Source organism: Ascochyta rabiei, chromosome 6, assembly GCF_004011695.2.
Source record: "Ascochyta rabiei chromosome 6, complete sequence".
NCBI classification, from domain to species: domain Eukaryota; kingdom Fungi; phylum Ascomycota; class Dothideomycetes; order Pleosporales; family Didymellaceae; genus Ascochyta; species Ascochyta rabiei.
The window spans coordinates 680205-702830 of NC_082410.1; the positions used below are offsets into that span (position 1 = coordinate 680205).

The 22626-nt window shown below is 54.6% G+C and overlaps 10 protein-coding genes across 10 annotated transcripts, besides 8 other annotated features; 5 read left to right on the forward strand and 5 right to left on the reverse strand.

Moving 5' to 3' along the window:
- Positions 1–1552: 1552 nt before the first annotated feature.
- Positions 1553–3670, forward strand: EKO05_0004091 (RNA helicase; the record flags this gene model as incomplete). Its single annotated transcript, XM_038938979.1, has 7 exons — positions 1553–1677; positions 1727–1988; positions 2041–2176; positions 2225–2582; positions 2646–2725; positions 2774–3119; positions 3169–3670. 7 exons carry the CDS (start codon positions 1553–1555, stop codon positions 3668–3670), a joined length of 1809 nt encoding a protein of 602 aa, XP_038799904.1.
- Positions 3518–3631: a tandem repeat.
- A 574-nt stretch (positions 3671–4244) lies between the features above and the next one.
- EKO05_0004092 (Restriction of telomere capping protein 5) lies at positions 4245–6175 on the forward strand (the record flags this gene model as incomplete). The annotated part of the gene is made up of 2 exons (XM_038938729.1): positions 4245–4287; positions 4368–6175. The coding sequence occupies 2 exons, from the start codon at positions 4245–4247 to the stop codon at positions 6173–6175; spliced, it is 1851 nt and encodes a 616-aa protein (XP_038799905.1).
- A 280-nt stretch (positions 6176–6455) lies between these two features.
- EKO05_0004093 (uncharacterized protein) lies at positions 6456–6839 on the reverse strand (the record flags this gene model as incomplete). The annotated part of the gene is made up of 2 exons (XM_038945494.2): positions 6456–6465; positions 6526–6839. The coding sequence occupies 2 exons, from the start codon at positions 6837–6839 to the stop codon at positions 6456–6458; spliced, it is 324 nt and encodes a 107-aa protein (XP_038799906.2).
- Positions 6840–7170: 331 nt separating this feature from the next.
- Positions 7171–8544, reverse strand: EKO05_0004094 (uncharacterized protein; the record flags this gene model as incomplete). Its single annotated transcript, XM_038945495.1, has 1 exon — positions 7171–8544. The coding sequence occupies one exon, from the start codon at positions 8542–8544 to the stop codon at positions 7171–7173; it is 1374 nt and encodes a 457-aa protein (XP_038799907.1).
- Positions 8544–8592: a tandem repeat.
- Positions 8593–9085: 493 nt separating this feature from the next.
- Positions 9086–9112: a tandem repeat.
- A 76-nt stretch (positions 9113–9188) lies between these two features.
- Positions 9189–9212: a tandem repeat.
- Positions 9213–9214: 2 nt separating this feature from the next.
- Positions 9215–9255: a tandem repeat.
- Positions 9256–9431: 176 nt separating this feature from the next.
- Positions 9432–10851, forward strand: EKO05_0004095 (uncharacterized protein; the record flags this gene model as incomplete). Its single annotated transcript, XM_038938754.2, has 2 exons — positions 9432–9627; positions 9677–10851. 2 exons carry the CDS (start codon positions 9432–9434, stop codon positions 10849–10851), a joined length of 1371 nt encoding a protein of 456 aa, XP_038799908.2.
- Positions 9894–9917: a tandem repeat.
- A 1031-nt stretch (positions 10852–11882) lies between the features above and the next one.
- Positions 11883–11908: a tandem repeat.
- A 290-nt stretch (positions 11909–12198) lies between these two features.
- EKO05_0004096 (uncharacterized protein) lies at positions 12199–15175 on the reverse strand (the record flags this gene model as incomplete). Its single annotated transcript, XM_038938762.1, has 3 exons — positions 12199–14408; positions 14459–14595; positions 14649–15175. The coding sequence occupies 3 exons, from the start codon at positions 15173–15175 to the stop codon at positions 12199–12201; spliced, it is 2874 nt and encodes a 957-aa protein (XP_038799909.1).
- Positions 13071–13095: a tandem repeat.
- A 503-nt stretch (positions 15176–15678) lies between the features above and the next one.
- Positions 15679–17421, reverse strand: EKO05_0004097 (uncharacterized protein; the record flags this gene model as incomplete). Its single annotated transcript, XM_038945496.1, has 1 exon — positions 15679–17421. One exon carries the CDS (start codon positions 17419–17421, stop codon positions 15679–15681), a length of 1743 nt encoding a protein of 580 aa, XP_038799910.1.
- A 166-nt stretch (positions 17422–17587) lies between these two features.
- On the forward strand, positions 17588–19008 carry EKO05_0004098 (uncharacterized protein; the record flags this gene model as incomplete). The annotated part of the gene is made up of 3 exons (XM_038938824.1): positions 17588–18395; positions 18446–18674; positions 18732–19008. The coding sequence occupies 3 exons, from the start codon at positions 17588–17590 to the stop codon at positions 19006–19008; spliced, it is 1314 nt and encodes a 437-aa protein (XP_038799911.1).
- Positions 19009–19716: 708 nt separating this feature from the next.
- On the forward strand, positions 19717–20268 carry EKO05_0004099 (Molybdopterin synthase; the record flags this gene model as incomplete). The annotated part of the gene is made up of 1 exon (XM_038945497.1): positions 19717–20268. One exon carries the CDS (start codon positions 19717–19719, stop codon positions 20266–20268), a length of 552 nt encoding a protein of 183 aa, XP_038799912.1.
- Positions 20269–21697: 1429 nt separating this feature from the next.
- On the reverse strand, positions 21698–22270 carry EKO05_0004100 (uncharacterized protein; the record flags this gene model as incomplete). The annotated part of the gene is made up of 1 exon (XM_038945498.1): positions 21698–22270. One exon carries the CDS (start codon positions 22268–22270, stop codon positions 21698–21700), a length of 573 nt encoding a protein of 190 aa, XP_038799913.1.
- Between the last annotated feature and the right edge of the window lie 356 nt (positions 22271–22626).

Consider the following 22626-nt stretch of genomic DNA (forward strand, 5'->3'; position numbering starts at 1 on the left):
GCTCGGATGGAGGCAAAATTGAGCGAATATAGACAACAAAGCCTTCACGATTCTGTCACGCCAACGTCACGGCCCTTCCTGAACGGAGACGAGGGGAAGTCACAGTGTTTACCTTTCGCCGCGTTCCGAAATTTTAGTTGCCATGGGTCGATGATGCAGGACATTTTCTGACCAATCGGTGGTCCGTCACACCTCCAAGCCGATCGACTTCATCTCCCACGTCTGCGCATTTGGCGCACGCAGGGTCAGTGTCTATTGTTTCTAGTCTAGTCCCGACATGGTGCTTTCCGCTGAACATCCACTGAGAGTGCGGGGATTCAAATGCTGTCCCCCAAAGTTCTAGGATCGAAAGACGAGCTTGGTCTGCCTAGTACACCGCCGTCATACTTCTCACCACTACGCTGGGATTCGTTACAGCGGCACACCAGGCATCCTCTCCCGTTACTGATAAGATTTGGCCACGGCTTTGCTTCGTTCCTACAATGCTATCGTGTATTAGTGGCATCCATTCTTAGTGGCGAGGGAGACTTGCTACGCCTAGTAGGATTGTTTCAAACAGTTTACATCGTCTCTCCAGCCCAGCGCAGAGTGACAATACGAGTCTCTTTGATGCTTGCAGATAACCGCTTCTGCAATCATGATCTTGTGTGGTATCGCACCCAGCGGCTGTCAAGCTGCTCTTCTCTACGATGACTGCACGGCCTCCGTAAACTCTCTCAAAGCTCTCACCTCTCATCTCTCATGCCAGTTCGTGTCAGTAGATGTCGTTCCCCGTTTTGCTACAGCGCAGGTCAGTCACTCATTCTCTAGGTCCTCGAGTAAGTCCAATAGCTGAGCTATGACAAGAAGGCCCGCATCTTCGATATACGACTGTCATCTGTACACTGTAGTAGCTACATTGGCTCCGACCTGAAGAGCTGACGAGACTACTACCACGAAGTGGGCACAAGCTCCCAGTTCTGTCCGGATCAACATTGCGCTGCTCGTGCAGCCAGCTCAATTTAATATTTTCAACGGTAATGATAGACAGAACAGATCAAAGAGCAGAGACACCACATAAAAGGCGATTGTTGAGGGCGCACCCACACCACTAAGCTGCTTGTGCCGTTCACCATGAGCTTGCTGCGAGCGGCTGCGTGGTTATGTAAAGTCATAACCAGCTCCCTTGTCCCACATTCTCTCACTGCCTTGCTAGATGCAGTGTTTCCACATACTAGTGGTACGGTCTCCTTCACGGCGTCCTCCTGGACTCATCTTGATCATACCGTTAGTCACCTTGGCTCAACGGCTTCAAATTGTGTGCGCTCTCTCTCACTTCACCTTCGATAGTCTCCAAGGCACAAGCGCCCTCTGCTTCGCACTCCGACCTTGCTGTCGCCGCTTTCCGCCAAGCTCTAGCACCAGGTCATAGCTCTCTCAGCGTACACAAACGACAGCGCTGCCTCTTCCCCACTTACCATCGAGCCTTTCTACGAGCCAGTCACCTCGACATCTGCCACTCTCAACTCCTATTCCAGTGGCACGACACTTTCCTCTTCTACTTCTGTTCATTATGTCTGACGCAGGCGAACCTGAAGCTCGCGCTCGTCCCGCTCCTCCTCCACTGACCGAAGAAGCTGCAGCTGCCCGCAAGGAGTTGCTCGCCCAGGATCTTGCGCGTGCGAAGGATGCCGGCTGGTATGTGTGATGAGCCGCGACACACTGAAGCAGTCACTGATAAGTGTAGGAACAACCCCATTCCCTTCAACTACGAGACTGTCATTGGTGGTGAAGCTGAGCCCGATCAAACTCGCGATGGCGTTCCCTGGCTATCCGACGCGGCCATCTACCAGTGGGACGATGAGTTTGGTGACGTTGGTGAGCCCAACCCGGAGTTGGAGAAGATGCTCTTCCAGGACGAGAACGTGCAGCGCGCCGGCAACGCAATCAAAGCGCTCTCGTACGAGGTTACGGTTGAGGGCCCCGAGAAGGTTCTCCCTGTCCGTGAGGTAGGTCATGCCACCTTCTGCTCAACCTATTTGTTCGTTGACTGTGCTCCAGTTCGATGATGCTGGTCTCCACCCCGTCATGCTTGAGAATGTCAAGCTCTGTCAGTACTCAGCACCCACACCCATTCAGTCTTACTGCATTCCCGCAGTCCTGACTGGGCACGATGTCGTTGCTATCGCTCAGACTGGTGTGTTTCATCAATGAAACCTGCTCGTCTCTTACTGATCGCATCCAGGATCTGGAAAGACCGCTGCCTTCCTGCTGCCCATCTTGTCAAAGCTCATGGGCAAGGCTCGTCAGCTTGCAGCCCCTCGTCCCAACCCGGCGCGCTACAACCCACTCACCGATCGTGTCCGCGCAGAGCCTCTGGTTCTCATCGTCTGCCCTACTCGAGAGTTGGCTTGCCAAATCTTTGACGAAGCTCGCCGTCTGTGCTACCGTACCATGCTGCGTCCTTGCGTTGTCTATGGTGGCGCTCCCACCCGCAACCAGCGTGAACAACTGGAGATGGGCTGCGATATTCTCGTCGCCACGCCCGGTCGCCTTATGGATTTCATGCAGAACCTCAACCTGTTGTCTTTCCGTCGTCTAAAGTAAGTCACACCTAGCTGACTGCTTGTATCGACTGAGGTGCATGGCCGCTGATACACAAACAGGTTCACCGTCATCGATGAGGCTGACGAGCTTCTTTCCTCTGGTTGGGAGGAGGCTATGGAGAAGCTCTTCTCTGGTTCTGGTACGTTGGCCTCTCTTCGGTGTACCACAGCTTGCTAATCATATACAGACGTCAACGCGGACGCCGACCATACCTACTTGATGTTTTCTGCTACCTTCCCTAAGTCTGCTCGCCGCCTTGCAAAGGAGTACATGGACACGGACTACCTGCGCATCAAGGTCGGACGTGTTGGCAGCACGCACCAGAACATCACCCAGACCATCGTCTACGTCGACGAGTCTGCGAAGAACCAAGCACTATTCGATCTGATCTTCTCGAGCGAGCCTCAGCGCACACTCATTTTCGTCAATAGCAAGCGCAAGTGTGACATGGTCGATGATTTTCTCTACAACAAGGGCTTGCCGTGTACCTCGATCCACTCCGATCGTACCCAGCGTGAGCGCGAGGATGCTCTGTAAGTGGTCCAGTCTCACCTAAGCAACGTGTCGCTAACGACGAGATAGACGCTCCTTCCGTACAGCGCGATGCCCCATCCTCGTCGCCACTGGTGTCACCGCTCGCGGTCTTGACGTTGCCAACGTCAAGCACATCATCAACTACGACCTGCCGTCGACACAGCACGACGGTATCACCGAGTACGTGCATCGTATCGGTCGCACCGCTCGTATCGGCAATGAGGGCATGGCCACTTCCTTCTTCAACGACCGCAACGAGGATATCGGCGAGGACCTTGTCAAGATTCTCCTGGAGTCCAAGCAGGAAGTGCCTGATTTTCTCGAGCAGTTCAAGCCCGAGGATCCTAACGTAATCGAGTGGCGCGATGGCACCGACGACGAATCGGATGATGGTCTTGGTGGCGGTTTCGGTGCTGACGCTGGCGGTTTCGACGCCGGCGCTGGCTTCGGTGGAGGTGATACTGAAGGCTTCGGCGGTGATGCCGGTGGCTTTGGTGGTGGCGATGGCGGTTTCTCCGGCGGAGCTGAGGATAAGATTGCCTCTTGGTAGGCATCCCGTTCACATCTTGTCTTCGACTACGACCTCAAAGGCGCTCTTCGGTTCACCCTGTGCGACTGAACGCATTCAAACATCAGTCGAGCATAGCTTCCCTTGAGCCAAAAAGGTACGGACTACGATACCACGATTTACGAGCCGCCCACCGTCGACAACACAACGGCAATGCATATAAGGTGGCTTTACAGTCCACTTCCTGACTGCCAATACTACCACCCTGACAGCTGTGAGGATCATGGTCAGATAGTTCCATAGTTCGAACCTTATAACAGATGCGGTCTCCTGCTCTTTCCCCGCCCTCTTCGTGCTGGTGCGCGATCATCAGGTCTTTGGTCTTTGGGGGAAGTCGTAGTTCCGCAGTATGGCAGGCGCACTGGGAGCTCATACAATGCAATCTCTAGCATCAATCTCCACTATTGCAGATGGCGCGTTGTTGCTGTGCTTGTCGTGCCGTCAGACCACCAGCATTCACAATCGTCTTATCGATAACCCCACATGCCGTCATTGCTCACCACAGCGCGACAACATCGATAACGCATGGCGTGAAAGCATACACTTGATCGCCAGTATGGGTCAGGGAACGTCTCACGAGGTGCAGCACTTGACGCTCGGTACGTGATATACTAAGCTACCTAGGGTACGAAGAGAAGGCTTACAATGCTGGATTGGGCCATGTACTGATACCAGGCAGAACAGCTTAGTCACAACCTTGCGCAAACGTTTGCGAAGAAGAGCTACACACCGCTCGAGTTATACTGCTTCAAATCTGTCTTCCGGTCGCTGGCTGACACCGAATCGGGAGTCCAATACTGGAGCGAAGCGACACTATGTCGGTTTCTGGAGCTGCCAGATGCGCTGAACGTAGGGTCGGTTGTCTTCCAGATGGCTAGCTATCTCGGCGCATTCCCATTTGCGAGCCAAGCACCGGCCATCCTTACAATTGAGGCGTTACTCAAGGTTGTCACCATTCTCACGGAAAGATATGGCGCAGTGCTGAAAAAGAGAGGACGCGAGATCTGGTTACGTGAGCTATACAGGAGTTTGGCCATATACGACAAGGGCATACGGTCCGAATTAGAGGAACAGAAGCATGAGAAAGATCAGGTCACTGAGAAGATGGGGTTCGCTGTCGACGTGCCAGAGGATGGTGAAGGTGGAGACGATGAAGAGGATGATGAGCTGGTTCTGGCTGCACTGGACTCGATGGACTCCTTGGAGGTTTTCAGGCATGGCGAGCAGGCGAACGTGCATCACTCGATCATTCCAACGGACAATTTCCTGAAACTCATCGAGCTACTGCTGCTCATCGCGCCGATCGATGCGCAACAGAGTCTGTCCTCGCTGGCACCTGAGCTTTCAGATGAGCGCATCCAGAATCTGCGACGGACTGCAAAGGTGGTGTTGTCGTCGTTCATTACCGATAAACATCCCGGCGTTACATATCGTACCTTCGATACAGTTCTCTCTACGAGTCTCCCGTTCCTGTTCGACGGCCTGAACCCTCTATTCGAGCACTTCCTCTTCGCAAAAGACTTCGATCTCTCAAAGCGCAAGTCAGACTCCACTTCTCCAATACAGGAATCGCACCCGGTCATTCCACCCCCGAAGACTGTAGCAGACCCAGAGCCAATCCTACGCAACCCAGGCGAGATTCTCAATCTCACCACGCTCAGTCAATTGTCGTTCTTCATCAAGGGCAACAACCTCTTCAGACGTTTGCGCCCTCTTTACAGCGGTAACACCCACGGCTTTTCCATGGGATCCTTCGAGAAACAGATTTTCAATTGGAGAGCACCCACAATCCTTTTAGTGTCAGGCCGCCTGCTTCCCACGACGCCCTCCAGCACCCGCGAGCGCGCCTTGGCAGATATGCTCCCTCCCAAACGCCATCCCAACAGCGTATCCGAGACGTCACAAAACCAGACGCTTACCTACGGCGCCTATATCCCCACACAATGGAAGCACACGGGCAAATCCTGCTTTGGCGACTCGTCCGCAAAGCTCTTCCAGCTCTCACCGACCCATGACGTCTTCCCGGCGTCCAGCTTCAGCAGCGACTATGTCTACTTCAACAAGTCGCCCACGCACCCTGCTGGTGTCGGCTTCGGCACTCCAGTCCCCACGCAATCCTCGGCAGCGAGCCGCTCTCACGGCGTGTTCCGCCCAGCGCCGGTATCGCTGCATCTCGACGACGCCCTCGAATTCGGCATCTTCACCCACCTGGCGGAAGGCGGTGGGAGCTTCTACCCCAGCAAGCTTCCCTGCAGGAGGAGCCAGGACTGGCAGGATCGGTTTGAGATTGACAGCCTGGAGGTCTGGGGCTGTGGCGGCGACGATGTCGCCGAGGCCCAGAGGAGGGAGTGGGCGTTCCAGGAGAGAGAGGCGGAGGCGAGGAGGAGAATCAATCTAGGCAGTGGAGATCAACAGCAGGATTACGAACTGTTGAAGCTGGCGGGTCTGGTGGGCAACGAGAATCGGAGTGGTGGCAGTATGGGCTGATGTGGGTTGTGCTTCGACGACGTGACGCAATGAAATGACGAGCTGAAGGTTATTTTTTTTTCTGCTTCATCTTGGTATCGATTCGCGAGTTTGGTTCTTGTACGGTGATCATTGTGACGCCCTGATATGCCTGGTATGTATACATATGATACAATTCATCCTCCTCTTCCACTTCACTGGCCCTCACGATCCCACCATCCACCACGCGCACATATCTTCCACACACACACATACATCACTTCACTTCCCACCCTATCCTCACACTCATCACCATGACAATCTATCCCTGCCTAAACCACCGTCAGTGGACCAAAGCCTCGTAAGCCACCTAGTCTGGACCTTGAGCTTACCTCTGCTTATGCTTCGGATTCTTCGAGCAGATGATGTACACATAGCGCCCCTTCTTCCTACGCACGCTCTTGCACCCGTCACACAGCTTCTTGACGGAGCTGCGCACTTTCATGCCGCGCGTCTGCTGCTGCTGCGCTAGTGCGAATGTGGGTGTGGCGGTGGGCGTTATGCGCAGCCCTGTGAGTGGCGAGACGAGGCTGTTTGTGTGCGGAGAGATTGTTGGCCGTGTGCTGGTCGTGTGCAGTGGGCGGGTGGGAGTGCGTAGGGCGGATAGCGTGCGCCGGATGGGTAGGAGGAGGGGTCGGGGGAGCATTTTGGCGGGCGGAGAGGGGTCGTGCGAGGTGCTGGAGGGGTGTGGGCGTGGGCGTGTAAAGGCGGCGAGCGGTTGCGGCGCGTTCACCTTGATGGTTCGGGGGAGGGTGTTGCGGCGTTGGAAAATGGTGATTAGTCATGGATGCACGGACTGGGGTCGTGGGTTGAACATGCGATGCATCACGGTCATGGGCAGGGTTGGAAGACTGCTTGAGCGCTACTCGCGGGTTGTCTTTGGGGTATCACTATACACGCTCCAACCATCTTTACTCTCAACGTGCCATCTTTCCGCCAGCGATAGGACTACTTGTGCGGGCTTTTGGATCAATGGTCTAGTCCCAGTACTTCAGCACACCGTTCAGGTCACCAGTAACCAACTTGGAAGTCTCGCGCGGGTGCCACTGTACTGCCAGAACGGGCGCGTCGCTGGCTTGGATCTTGTGCCACATTTTGCAAGTCTTCCAGTCCCAGAAGCAGACGTAACCGCCGCTGTCTCCAGAAATGACGAATTGACCATCAGGACTGATGGCGACGTCTGGCGCATAACCAGCCACGTTGTGGCCACGGTAGCTCTTCTTGCGGTTCTGGCGGAATCTGTCGGTGGAAGAGTAGACGGTGATTTGGTTGTCCGAGGATTGAAAGGCGATGTATTTGCCCGAGGGGTGGGGGGCAGAGCGGACCATGGAGAACATGTACGGTTCGGCGATGAACTTGATGGGGACAGGAATGCCGTATTCCCAAGCTCGGAGCGACTTGTCGTCTGACGTCGTGACAAAACGGCGGTTCTCGTCGCAGAAGGTGATGGTATTGACTGGTCCAAGATGGTGGTCGTACTCTTGCACCATCTCTCCGCTTCTTGTGTCGTACTGCATGATCTTCTTGTCGCTCATACCTGCTAGGAATTCGTGCGGCGTGCTGGGGTTGATGCGCACGACGTGGGGCGTCTTTCCCGTTGTGAATTTGTTCAAACATTTGCCCGTCTCCGTATCCCACAGCTTCATGAAACGATCGTAACTGGCGGAGATGAATTGCGACCCATCCGGATTGAAGTCGATGTCGTTGACAGACTTGGTGTGGCCTGAGTAGGTTCGAAGCAGTTCTCGCTGGTGGTATGTGTCCCAGATGGCAATCTTCGAGTCTGCAGAGGCAGAGAGTAGAAGATGACCGCTGTCTGGAATGAAGCGCACTTGGGTAATGGACTTGGTGTGGTATTTGAAAGTGTGCACGAGCTTCTTCGGGATGAAGTTCTTCGGTTCGTACTCCCCAGTGAGCTTGATGTCAAGATCGGTAGGGACATGCATGTACGTCCGCCCTTGGTAGTCGTACTGCTCGCTGCCCTTGAACTCGGTCGTTTCGCCCTCAGCCTCGGTGTCGTGGTAGTCGGTGCCGGCGAGCTTCTTTGGTGCAGCTTCTGGGTTCTCCTCGATTTCGTCTTCTTCGTATACCACTTCCACCTCTTCGTCGCTTCCAAACTCGTCATCTGAAGCAGCGTCTGGCCTCTCCTCTTCGTAACGTGCCCAGGGTCCCTTGTATGCGCCAGCGCCTGTCACGACACTCGAGTCGCCCTTGGCCTCTCTCTTCCTCTTCTTCGAGCTCTGCCCGCCCTCTACCGCTCGGTGCCCTTTGCGGAAAGTGTGATCGCTGATGTATGTCTCGGCTGCAAATCCAGTCGGCACGCGGCCCGCGCCTTTCCCTGGCGGAGCCATGTCGTGTGTCGTGTGTCGTGTGTCGTGTGTCGTGTGTCGTGTGTCGTGGTTTGGTTTGCTGGCGTTGGAAACCAAGGAGAGTGGTGGGCGAGAATCAGGTGGGGAGGTGTGCTTTTCCTTCTGGCGGGCACGATGTTGAAGATGAGTGAGTGAGGCAGCTAGCTGGAGCTTGGAGGGAAAATGATGGATGACTAAGCGCGAAGGATACTCAGTAGATCCAACGCATGGCGGGGCTATGTGTTCTCCTGGAAAACAGGGTGGAAGCAGGCGGTCAGGCCATGTGGGCAGAGCTGGCGAGTGGCGAGTGCGTGTTTATAACTTTATTTCATGGTGCCGTGGCAGGGAAGAAGACAGCAGGACGTGGCTGGTGTCGGTCGAAGCGCCTCAGCCTCGACTCGACTCCACCATGCCCTCGTCGCCCACTCACTCACGTCCCCGAACATGAGCGCCTGCGTCCTGCCCACGACTGACTCACCCGCTGCGCTGCGACAAAGCCGGGCGCGCACCATGCACGCGCCTTGAGCCTGTGTGCCAACGCCGATGCTGCTTCTGCTTCTGCTTCTGCTGCCCAACCAAGCCGCTCTTGCTCCTCGTCCTCCCTCTGGGCCTGCCGACCACGGTTCCCGGATTCCACGGTCCTGCACGCCAGCCAGCCAGCCAGCCCGCCACTCTCGACCCTCGACCCTCGACCCTCGACCCTCGACTCTCGACATCCCCCGACCCTCGACATCCCCCGACCCTCGACATCCCCCGACCCTCGACATCCCCCGACCCTCGACATCCCCCGACCCTCGACATCCCCCGACCCTCGACATCCCCCGCCCGCTCCGCCACCCGCTTGCCTTCTGCTTGCCATCCTCACGTGCGCCCCGCACTGCGCTCTCACCATGCGCGGCAGCCCGTACCCGCCCCGGGCCAGCGCCAACACCGCCGCCATGCGCGCACCCGAACCGCCCAAGCGCAAGGTCTTCAACTGCATAGTCGACGACACGGCCCTGATCGCCGGCGTCAAGAAGAGCACCCGTGACGGAATCCGCAAGTGGGTTTCGCAGGGCGCCATCTGCATCTTCGTCCCGCTGCACAGTATGCCCAGAGAGCGCGCCTGCTCGCCTCCCTGCTAACGCACTGCCAGCACTCACTGCCCTCCACCGCCTCAAGAACGGCAACGAGCGCATCAACGCAGATGCCCGCGAGGCTGTCAAATGGCTGGACGACATCACCTCCATGTCTTCGGCCGACGCGGCCGACCGTGTGCTGCTCGAGGGCGTCGAGGAAGCATACTCCACCTGGGACCAAGTGGAGAAGTTCATGCTGCCCGACACACTTCTCTCCATGGACGATAGCGAGTCCGACGACGACGACTACCACGAGGATCTGGAGAGCTCGTTCAATGCACTCGAAATGTCCGACGAAACTTCCATCAGCTCCACCCATAGCCTCGAAGACGCTGCGCCAAAGACGCCAGAGTCCCCGCGCCCGCTCTTGAGCAAAAGCAAGCTCGGCCAGCACCAAGACGCTGCATGCAACGAGGACGTGAACGCCATTGCATTGGAGTCGCCCGACCGCACTGCGCGCAACAGTGCGGAGCTGTCTCGTGGAGGACGCTCGCCTAAGCGTGCTGTACCTGCCTATCTGAAGCCGCTATTCAACCACGTCCTGTGGCGCATCAACAAAGAGTCGAACCCGGACGCTGCGCTTGCCTCGTACATTCTCCTCACAAACGATCCTACCAAGCAGATGATTGCTTCCAAGTTCGGCATCCGTGCCAAGCGTCTTGAGCAGCTTCGCGACACGGTCGCCCGCGAGGATCGAGAGTACAAGAATCACTTGACTCTGCACAGGATCGAGTCAGAGTCCAGCCCCGCAAAGAAGACTGCGCCTGCTGTACCCAAAGCCGCCGAGCGCCCCAACTCCAGCCACTCCAGCCAAGATAAGCTAGAAGACCGCTCCGACGACGAGGATGTGGTTTTGTTTCAGCGTGCGCCCCGTGGTCCTGCGGCAACGACGAACACCCAGCGCGTTTGGGATCCTAACGATTTCGGCCGTATCAAACAACAGCAGTCGCCTCGGGGAGGTCGTGGGGGACATGCTGGACCTCGAGGTCGTGGTGTGCCATCTTCTCGAGGTCGCGGCGGCGCCTTTGTCCCTCGTGGAGCGTACGCTCCACCAGGACCGCCAGTTCGCGCCCCGCCAGTCCCTCGTCACGACCCGAATGCACCTATTGATCCGAACTCATACGCTCGCCCAGTCACGCGGCCAAGCCCGGCGCGTGGTGGAGGTGGACGGAAGCTTTGGGAGCCGAACTAGTCGTATCGGACAGGGCGTCAAGAACGACAGCCTAGCTCATATACAGTTTCCAATCTCTACCGACGGCCACACCGACGAGTCCGCAACCGGAACCGACCACAGACAGAGCTTCCAAATTTGGCACAGGCCGTCGCTGCGCTGCACGTATCAGATCTTCGAAGTGATCCCATGAGGCCATGTTTCCCGACTCTTGATGGGGATGATCAGCGTCCAACGTTGGCTGTTCTCTGGAGAGCAGCATGCTTGTCCTCGAAGCCTCCCACTGACACTTCGCACACCGGCCAGGGCTTGTTATACGCTCGCGGTGTCGCGACCAGTCGTCTGCTACACACATCAGGCGAGAAAGTACTGCTAGGACGCGAGTCCTTTTGCACTCAACCATTTTCCTTTTTGCCATTATTTCTACCATTACTTCACCCAAATTGCAGGACCCATAGATTATACATCTTACGTAGCTGAAAAAACAAGCTCATGTCATTCTTTTACTTGGTGTTCTCACTGCGCGCCCAGCTTCTTGTTGACCCACACCCGCTTCATCTTCACACAACTAGCAAAGTCCACGCCAACACTTCAGAACGCCCCTTCCCTTGCCAGACCCATACAGCGGAGGCAGCAGCCTACCTGTCCTGGAACCCAACTCACCTAGCGCGACAGCAGCTTTTGTTCCTGAAAGAGAGGGTGAGAGACCTTGTACCTACAGGTCCCGGATTCACCAACCACGTAAAACACAGACAGACGATAGACAGAGTTCCCGACAAGACGCCCCAACATCGACGCAGTGCAGACTAGACTGCCAACCACGGAAGAAAATAAAAAAAATAAAAAGAACAAAAAAATAATAAATAATTGGTTTTTCACTAGCACGGACGAATCTGAAGCTCGGAAGTTGGGAAATTCGGAAAATTCGGAAATCAATTCACTCCCCACGATTCGCATAATTGGAGCGTGGTTTGCGTTTGTTGATGCTGCACTTGCTTCGTCTGTTATCAATGGTTGTGAATTGTGCGTTTCTGTGTCGTGAGTTTTTCGGGTGGATGGATGGATGGATGGATGGATGAAGAGATGGATGAAGCGATGAATCATATGGATCTGGCGGCCTACAACTCAGGCTACAAGCTTCATGACTGTTGGTTGCTAATGTCATCGTAGCCAACGTGGAACCCCTCGAGCGTGAAGGCGAGGAGACGCATGACGACACAGGTTTCATTGGAGATGAGATGAGCGGTGCTGCGCGAGTGCATCTGTAAAGGAGGAGTGTGGTTGGTTGGATGACATGACTGCCGCCAAGCCGATGGATGGATGGCCAGTCGGACAGTCTTGTTGTAATCTACGTATATTCCCAATATTCTACGCGAATGGAAATGTGCTACGCCCCTCTTCCACGTCTGTCTTGTTAGACCGTACGCTCGAGGCTCTAGACGCCCTTCCTGTGATCTCGTCACCCCTTGACAACGTCTCTTTATCCCCAAGCTGTTTGCTCGTGCCGACCGCTGGACTCGGCGGCGCACTGACCTCCGTCAATGGTGCCTCCACAACAAAGACCTCGGCGCCTGCACCATCGTGATACGCACTGTGATGGACCGACGAGTTCGAGTGTTGGCTAGCGCTCGACTGCCTTTGCCTTCGCCTCGGCAGCGGTGGGGCGTGTTGAGAGGTTGTACTCCCTGTAGACGATTTTCGGCGCGGTGCGCCCCTATCTTGCTGTGTACTAGCAGAGCCAGGGTGCGATTCGTGATTGTCGTGCTGTTGCAGCTGACACAGACTGTTGCCGGACGAGGACTTGGATGAGCCTGGCCGCTCTTGGTCTTTCTTCTCGGGCGTTCCTGTGCCAGTAGGGGCTGTGCCACTTAGAGGCTTTCGTTTCGCCAGGTTCGCTAAAGCTGATGCTGCTTGTATAGGGACCCCCCATGTCTTCTGCTTGCCCGGTGGGGGCGGGAGTGGTGTGCCTGGTGGAGGTAGGGGCTGGCCACGGCCCATTGGCTCAGTGTGAGACTTCGTGACAGGCTGTGGTGAGTGTGCTTCGACTGGTGCTTCGCCATCATAAAATTGTCCATTGCGGATGTGTACACCGGCTGGCAAGTGTGTGTTATCTACACTGCTGTTCTTGTGTCTTGGGTGACCTGGGGTCTGTTTGGCCGCGAGCCAGTTCCGAGCCGCCCCAGCAGCAGCATTGAAGGACTGATTTAGAGTCTGCTTCTTTGCTGTACTTGTATGAGCCCCAGCAGCAGCGGCGGCAGCCGCAGCGATTTGCTGTGGAGTCAAGTCTTCTTTTGACCGTGATCGGGCATGTATGGGCTCAGTCGGTAGGTTAGGCGTTGAGTGCGAGGACTCGGACCAGAGCGTTGGAGCCGAAACGTCTTCTGTGGATTTATCTGGAGATACAGATGCAAAATCTGAGGTGTTGGATCGCAATGGTGAGCCGAGAGGGGTGATGTGTGGGGTTGACTTTGAGTTGGGCTCAAGGGTATCCGTTGATGCGTTGTTTGAACCCAGTTTCACCGACGGAGCCGATCTCAATGAGCGAGCTTTCAAAGGCGTTGACTTCCAGTCTGTTGCAGAAGTGACACCCAGACCGATTTCTTCAGAGCCAATGCTCAAAGGGACAGACAAGTGGGAGTGTATCGATTCGGTATCGAGCTTGTCGGTTTCAGCAGACACAGAGTCAAGACCAGAAGTGTTCTCGACTTTCACATCGAGCTCCTCCTTGCCCTTCGATTCGCCCTCCCATATCCCTCCCCTGATAGTCTGCGCAATCGTATCCATGAACGGCATGTCGTCCCAGTTCGGAGAGACCAGTGTCTCATTCAAGACCTCCTTGATCCGGCTCTCGATGGCTCTTAGAATAGGACCATACGTGATCTGTCGTGAACTGACAATGGGTTCGACTGACAGCTCTATGCGTGGCGGTGTTTCGAATGTCATCCACAGGCGGTTGCTAGGAGGAGGTTTAATACGAAGCAGTAGATGCCCATCTAGTCGCTTCAGGAAGCAGCCAAGGACAAGTGTAACTTCACGAGCCTTGAAACGCTGACCTAGATCTATCCTAGCAGTGGCTTGGATTTCAATACGGAAATTGCCTTTGTAGCTAACATCGGCTTCTACAACGAGATCACCGTCGACTGTGAGCTCTTTAAGCTTTGGGTTTGTGACGAAGGGCGGTAAGGTACCCATATCGATCTTGCGTAGCTCGACACTGCTGATCAGAGCAGGCTTTGGTACACGGGCGATTTTCTTGGTGATCTTTGTCGCTATGAAGTTCTTGATCTTAGGTGTTTTATAAAGAGCAAGGAAGACTCGGCCGATGAGCGCATTGATCCATCGTGTATGCAGGTTTTCCTCGTTCGCGTGCAGTTGCTGGACAAGCTTTACGAGATCTGGTGTTTCGAACTTGAGAGGTATCGGTGACGGATGACGAGCTGCGTGATCTTGATGGTGTTCCTGAGCTTGTAGCATAGCGTGGTAAAAGTCCTCTTTCTCAGAGCAGTTGTCAGAGAACAGATAGAAAGTCTTGGCTTCAGCACCTGGATCGCTTTCAAGCTTCTGATTCAGTCGGATGCCTGCAAGTGTAAGCGCGACGATTCCATCTGGTCTAATAGTCATGGCATACAGTTCCGCTTAATCCACAGCTCCCCCTCCGGTATGCGTTCGCCTCCAGCATGTATGTCCACTTCGTAGCGTGCGAGCGAGATGACATGGCGTACATCGAGTTGGTCTTCGTTGTCGTACAGCATGAGATGTCCTAGTCTGGGACGCGGTCAGCTTGGCGATTGGCAGCATGGCTGCGGTCAGCACCCTACCGTAAGACAACGTAGAAGACGTTTCGTGCTTTCTTCGTCTTTGTGTTAGGCGCGTCCAGCGACGGACTCATTGTCTTGTTCCTGTTGAAGATGTTGCTGTACATTGACTGGTATATGCTGGGACTCTCCATAGCCACTACAGCACCAGCAGGAGTCGTGCGCTCTGGAGGCTTGCCGTTGACACCACCCGGCACATACTCGCGGCAGACGGCGAAGTAACCTGCAAACACATCTGCTTCATGGTTCCGGCCGTTCAGGCTTTCCAGTATGTGTTCATCCAAGCCTACTCCAAGGCTCTTGATGTATGCGTCTTTGCCTTCTTTGACAGGTTCGTCAGACTTCCTGTGTCGTTCCTGGTCTGCAAGGTTGTTTGGAGGTTCCTCGAGAAGCTTTGCATCAGTTGGAGTTGTTGTCCAGTACCAGGCAAAGACAGCAACAGCTGGTAAGAGTGTCAATCCGCCTATCAAATAACCCCATATGAACGTCTGCAACAAGGTCCCATAGCCCCAGGAGCCAGTCCCGCTCATCTTGCCTGTTGTCTTACGTTCGGTGTTCGCTCGTCATTTGTGTCGATCGTATTCCAAGAGCTCAGCTCTACTTCGCGGACGTTGCTGCTCTGCTGAAAGTGGGAGGAGGGACGAGAGCTTCAGAGTTGGGTCACGCGGTGGATCTCTAGCACGAGTTGGATACGGTCGTAGCGAGCGGTGCTAGAGGACAGCTTGAGGGGTGAAAGGCATCAAGCAGCTCAGCGATGATCCGAACACGACATGGAAGCTAGCATTTAGGGTCGGGGCCAGCAACGCGATTCCAGATTTGGTTGCGATGAGGAATGGGAGCAGGCGCGTTGCAGCTGCGGGGATGGGGATCGGACGCCGGAGATACCACGTGTGGAGATGCAGGATCACTAGCGTGATGTGATCTCATCTTCAAGATCCACTACCGAAGCTTGTTTCGAAAACGAGGCTTGCACTCATTGACACCGCTCAGACACATTGTTGGGTTGTCGTTTGTAGCGACGTATATTACATTTCTAGAAGACAAAAGTTCTTGCGTACTTGCGGTCCAACTCTGCGTACTCGTCCCTCAGCATCTTACTTCTAAGCTTGTTCAGCCTCATCACAACGCCTTCTTCTTCACCCTCAAAGTTCTCAACATCCTCTTCAAGCTTCTGGGTACCACGCATTTTCCAGATCAGACCTGTCAACCCACCACTAGTTGCGGCATCTCGCTTGTCCCGAGCTTCCGCTGCAAGATATGTCATGATTTTGCCCCATGATTCAAGGCCAATCTCCTCGCACTTTTCGCACTTCTTACGAAGTTCGTCGTTACTACTGATGGAGTCCAGGCTTTGCGCGATCTTGGAAGTAGAGACTCCGTCACGCACCCAGGAGAGTCCCTGCTTACGCTGCTCGGAAGAAGAGCCTGCGGTAGCAAAGAGAATCTCACCAATGTAGTTCTTGAGTGCAGCCTCCTCACAGCGGTCTTTCTCGTCACGGAGAAGAGGTTCGTTTCCAGAAGGTGGCACTGCAGGGTAATCTGGTTCTTTGAGCAAGCTCAGTATTGTACCTACCAAACTGGAGTCCTGAATATTGGTGTTCGGTGGCGGCGGCGCATCGTCGGCGGATAGACGCGCGCGAAGAAGCGAGACGAGGATGGGTAGAGAAGAGGCGACTTTGCCTTGCTCTGCCAAGAATGTGGCCAGGTTCGTAGCAGCATATACGATATTGGGGGTGATGAGCTCCTTCGGAGCAGTCGACGAGAGCACGGTAGTCTGTCGATCGATAACAGCGGACGGATCAGCGGTCGGCAGGCCTGCGATGGCAATGTCGAGCGCCCAGCGGTACATTTCTTCGGCGGAATCGGGAAGCTTTTTGAAGCTGAGCCAGTCGGCATAGCCAAGCGCCGCCATAACACGTTGGTGTGTGGTGAAGCCTTTGGTAGTGATGATCTTGAGGTAGAAGGTCTCAGGAGCATCGCTGGCAGGCACGCGATTGTCCTCGTCTGGCACTTCTGGCATGCCTGGCAGTACAGCTTTCGGCCGCGGGTTTGATGCTGATTCAACAAATTCAGGCGCCCACACATTCCTCCTCCATTTGTCCGTCACCCAGCCCTCTAATCGCTCCGAAGCCGCTGCCATGTCTATGAGGACTTCGTAGTATCCCTGCCGCCATTCTTCGCTCTTAGCCGTGATGTCCAGTCCTGCCTTGCCAAGTCCAGGAACCGGTATGCCTCCCTCTTCTTGCTCCGTCAGGCCTGCGCCGTCCTTGTCTGGGTCCTCCAGCCGACTGAGCGCATAGTCAAGCTCATCATACACTCGCGCCCAGTTGGGGAAGCCCTCCTCCTCGTTGTTCTCAGGCACCTGCCACCACTTTCCCCTCCTGAATCTAAATCTTGTGATCAAGCTCCACTCATGTGGCGACGGGAATGCGCGTTCCTGCTGCTCGCTCAGAATACCCATTCCAGCAATGCTGACGCATGACGAAACCAGGAAGATGAGTATCGAGTATCGAACACTTAATTTTGCGGTTTCCTTGATGAATTTCTTGTGGTTTGCGCTTATCGAAAACAGTCGAGCAATCTGTCCGCTTGAAAGATGCTGGCCTGAGGGGTAGAGGAAGGGGAGCTGTGGCCGCGATGAGCCTGGGTGGGCGACGAGGAATTGGCGTGGATGCTTGTACGAGAACTGGCGAGGGCAAGCGGTTTCAATCGGTCGTGCATTCGAGGACCGCAGCGCCTGCCGCGGCAGCTGTGTTCGACGGACCGGAGGTGGCATGGTGGTTTGCGACTCAGGTGGTGAAGCTTGCGGAGATGGCGCTCAGCTGTCGGGAGTGCCGCGCTAGCCCGCCGCTACCGCCGGCAGAAAAGTTGGGATTTCGTGTTTCCGTGTTCGCGCCAAAAACCTCCGCGCTCAATTCTCCACCATTTTTTGCGAATCCAACATGTCGAAATCCGAACTGAAAGAAGAGAAGAAGAGTCGCAAGAGGCAGGCGGAGGAGACTGCCGAGGCGCCAGTAAAATCGAAAAAGTCAAAGAAGTCAAAGGACGTCGAAGCCACCGAGACGCCAGTAGAAGAGACCAAGAAAGAGAAGAAGGAGAAGAAGTCAAAAGACTCGAAGAAGTCTAAGAAGTCCAAGGATGTCGTCGAGGATGCTACAGAAGAGGCCGTCGTAGAAGCCGCGCCTGCTGAGGAGCAATCTGAGAAAAAGTCCAAGAAATCGAAAAAGTCGAAGAAGGCCGAGGCCAGCGACGAAGCCACCAAAGTCGTCGACGATGTTGCCATGGCCGACGCGACCGCCGCGATCGACGATGCAGCCTCGAAAGATGAGAAGAAGAAGGCAAAGAAGGACAAAAAGGAGAAGAAGTCCAAGAAATCCAAGTCTGAGGCTGAGAGCGCATCCACCAAGGATGCTGCTACAGCAAACGGCACAACTGAGGATACCGTTATGGACGACAGTACCGAGGCCGAAGCGAAGAGTGAGAAGAAGTCCAAGAAGGAAGAAAAAGACAAATCGGAGAAGAAAGACAAGAAAGACAAATCGGAGAAGAAGGAAAAGAAAGAGAAAAAGGAGAAGAAGGAGAAGAAGAGCAAGAAGGTTGCTGAGCCCGAGACCAACGGCGATGTTGCGGCGACAGAAGAGGCCGCTGTCGAGACCAACGGTGACGCTGCGACAGAGGAGGCCGAGGCAGGAGCTGATGGCGAGAACGAGGAGACAGCTGGCAAGAAGGGCCGTTTCATTGTCTTCGTTGGTGCGTCTTGCAAACACTCCATCGACCCAATCCACAGCTAATGATGACAGGCAATCTCCCCTACACCGCGACTAAGGAGCAGATCGAGGAGCATTTTACCAAGATCAAGCCGACCGAGATCCGCCTGCGCACATACAAAGGCACTAACAAGTTCATGGGCACCTGTTTCGTTGAATTTGATCGCTTTGATCGCATGGAGACGGCGCTGAAGAAGTACCACCACTCCGTCTTCCCTGACGGCAAGAAGAAGGAGGGTCGCAAGATCAACGTTGAGCTGAGGTGAGTCCCAACATAACGCGCTCTATCCTGAGCTTCACGTTTACTGACCAACACCAGCGCCGGTGGCGGCGGCAACAGCGAAGCACGACGCGAAAAGATCACAGCCAAGAACAACAAGCTGCACGACGAGCGCGCCAACGACCGCGAGAAGCGTGCTGAGATCGAAATGAAGCAGGCCGAGCGCGCAGCCAAGAAGGGCAAGAAGGGTGCCAAGGGCGGAGAGGAGGAAGAGGCCGCTGTTGAGCCCGATAACGTCGGTATCCATCCTGCTCGTCTTGCCATGATGGCTGGGAACGACCGTCCTTCATACCCCACGCACAGGCAGCGGTACTAGACGTGCTGCAACCCACATCACGGGTGTGGCCTAGATGCGAAGCGGCTCGAACGCCGTGATGCTTGCCTTGTTGTTTATTTTGCATATAGAGAAGGAGCATGTTTCTCATTTGTCCCAATCACGGCTTTTGGATACCATGCCGTAGGTAGACTCGAGTCGAATGCTATTATGACATCACGCGTCACCGACTTGTTCTTCTCCACTAAGTGTTGAAGTTGATGTGGAATTAACCAATCAGGTTAACTGACGAGTGACCCCACGCTTCTTAGTCACCATTACATCTCCCGCAGCCTGAGAGTGTGTCGGACCCTTGTAACAACCACAATACAGCCATACTAGGGAAATGGTAGGTCGAGTTTCGTTTCTGGTTGCTACGTGTCCTGGGGTTCAATTGTTTCCTATGCTCTGCCCTCTGTCCGATTTCACAGTCTCACAATCTACTCCGGCCAACTCTACTACATTGAAGTGTCTCGAAGTACCTCAACATGTGACCTGTAGTCTACATTTCAAAGGCTGGACTACGGGTGGAACAAACGACATACTCAATGTTGAGTGTTGTTAAGAAAGCGCCTACTGATCGAAGTTCAAGATCATCCTTCCCTGAATCCTATCAAATCCCCACCAACTTTACCATAAAATCCCTACCATCACCTTGGAAACGACCACACGTCAATTGCGCAAATCATTTTCGCAAGCCAACCGCCCATCATGGCCTCGGGGCCCTCAACAACCGAAGGCTCCACCTTCACACCCAACATCCCCTCCGAGCCCGTCGTCAAAGCCACAGACGACATCTACATCGAGCTGACCCCGCACGACCTGGACTCGCGCGCACTAACAACGTTTGTGCGCTCCCCCTCCGCGGGAGCGACCGTACTCTTCATCGGCACGACGCGCGACTCGTTCAACGACCAGCCCGTCTCCGCGTTAGCATACACCTCCTACACGCCGCTAGCCATGAACACGTTGTACAAGATCGCCAGCACGATCCTGCAGAAACATAACTGCACCAAGATTGCTATCAGCCACAAGCTGGGCGAGTGTCCGATTGCAGAAGAGAGCATTGTCATTGCGGTGAGTGCGCCGCATAGGAAGGCGGCGTGGTTGGCGGGCGAAGAGGCGTTGGAGATGACAAAGGACAAGGCGGAGATTTGGAAGTTGGAGAAGTTTGAGGGTGGGGAGGGGGTCTGGAGAGCGAATAGGGATGGGGCTGTGGGGACGAAGGTGCCTAAAGAGGAGAAGGAGCTACCGAAGGTGTAGTTGGGAGATCAGGACGGGGGTAGGTAAGCTTAGGCTCGTGCAGAGGAGTAAAGTGGGTCAGAGGATCTGGAATTGATAGAGGACTCGGGCTGGGGCAGCGAGGTCAAGGATGATATGGCCGCGAGCTTTGGATTTCTACAAACTGCACCAATGAGTGGCTTACGGGTGCTTGGTGGATGCGTTTGCTTGGATAACACCACTTGTTGAGGAAAGACTGAGGCTGGCGGCAGTGGAATTTTGTGATAATGCTGCATAGGTTCGTAGAAGGCTAGCTGGGAAGCATGAGAGAAGGACAGATCTGCGGAGCGCAAGACCTTGTCACTCTATCCTGATCACACGATACATGCGCATTGCCGATTAATGAGGGGGATTGAGCGATGCAGATGTGAAGCAGATATTCGCATGCTTCATGCACAGTCATGGTGTACCGTTGGCTTGTCGAGCATGCGATATGACATGGTACGGTGCTCAGCGACCCGCGCGACGGAAATAGTACTCAAGGCGAATCACTCACCCACAAACAGGTGATCGGGCGTAACGCAGTGCTGACGCAGCCTCGACGGCTCCTCAGCCGAAGAATTATGCACGTATTATCGTTGACACCCGTGCAGCACAAGGTACATACATACCGTGTACGATAGTCTGAGGGCCAAAACCTCTCAATGTGCCTTGGGACAATACCTGGTGACTCGAAGACCACTTCGTCTTGTATAGCAATACCATTACCTTGCTACAAATCAAGGTGATGTGTAGCATCGCAGGGTGTACAGTAGGGAACCAAAAATTGGTAGTCGAACTAAGCACTTGTCATGCCATTAGGGTTTAACGCCACGTTGCTGCTGCTTGCGACCGGAAACTTCGAAAAGCATCCTGGTGTGAGATCGGCAAGCTGACACCTGGATCGTGGATACTGGAATAAGCTGACTTTTGTTGGTTGTGCTACCTCAGGCTGAGGGGTAATATGCCGGAAGGTAAAAGCATGAAGAGTGGATCCAACGGGATCATATTCTCGTTCATGCCCCAGGTCAAAACTCGCATGTTGCAAATCCACATCATGGAAAACACACACCCGGTCTCTTGTCATCAGGCGCTGCGCATGTATACATATAAATCAACTCTCGTACCACTCCCGAACTTTGTTTTCCGTGCAACGCACGTGGTGGCCAGCATTCGAGGCTATCGTCCGGCCTACAAGATGTCAAGCAATCTCAAAGATTCAGGGATTGATGAGGTCGGTTGGTTGGCATTGGATGTGCCAGCATGCTACGCTTGATTTGATATGCCTAGATGTGGCCATCGAGTCTCGCCGCTGACTGGCGCGCTTTCGTGAGGCATTTAGCCAAAAGTTCGACCTGCGTACTGGGCACTGTACATCCTGGCTGATTTGTCCACTATTCTTACACTCTTAGTCTTACACTACGGCTCGTAGTCACTGAGGCTTTGCGTCGCTGCTGTTCTCGTCTTCCTCCACCATCCTTGTCTCCCCCGCTTTGAGCAGGGTTTCTCCGAGTCCATTCGGCACGTCGTCTTCTGATCGGTATATCGAGTCGTAATTCAATCGCTGTCGCAATATAGATCGTGCCTCTTTCAAATTGGCGATGTCCAACGTCCACATGGTCCCGCCTAGAGCCATGAGACCAACGCTGAAGCAGTTCATCGTCGCCATGTTCAATGCCTGTAGAGCATCAGACATGGGACTGAAAAATTCGTGGGGGTTCGTGTTCGGCGCATAGAAGGGCGGCTTGGTTCGAAGCTGTCGCCGCCATACAGCCTTGCGCGTTATCGCGGTCGATGCAACGATACATGCAGAGCCAAGCAGGAATATTGACAATTGACGTAATGAACGTGGTGATGTGACAGGGGTACGTTCGAGGGCAGCTTCAGGTGGAGCCTGCAGCGGCGGACTGTTCTGCGGCGGGCTGCTCTGCGGCGAGTTGTTGACCGGCGGTGGGGAGGATCGTGTCATCATGCGAATGATCGGGAGTTTCTGTATGGACTCCATGTGCGGTGATGCAGGGAATTCAGGGTAAAATTATCGGAAGTTTGCAGATTCAGCTTCCCCGGCTGCAGCTCGTGCGGACCCCCGAGCCGATGGGTGACAGAAATTGGCACGGTTTGGTATTCGCCAAACGTGGTGTCGAAAACTTCGAGATGCTTTGGTTCGTTTTGTGACTGTTGATGGGTGATGAGGGGCGGTCAAGAAGAGCAATAGCGTCTCGTGGGAGCCAGCTCTCGTCGTTCATGGAAAAAGTTAGAGGAGCTCCGGAGAAACTTCGGGCAAATGGCTTTGGTGGTTGCCCTCCGCTGTGACCTGGACGACACTTCAACACAACGTCATGAATCACAGCAGGTTGCCAT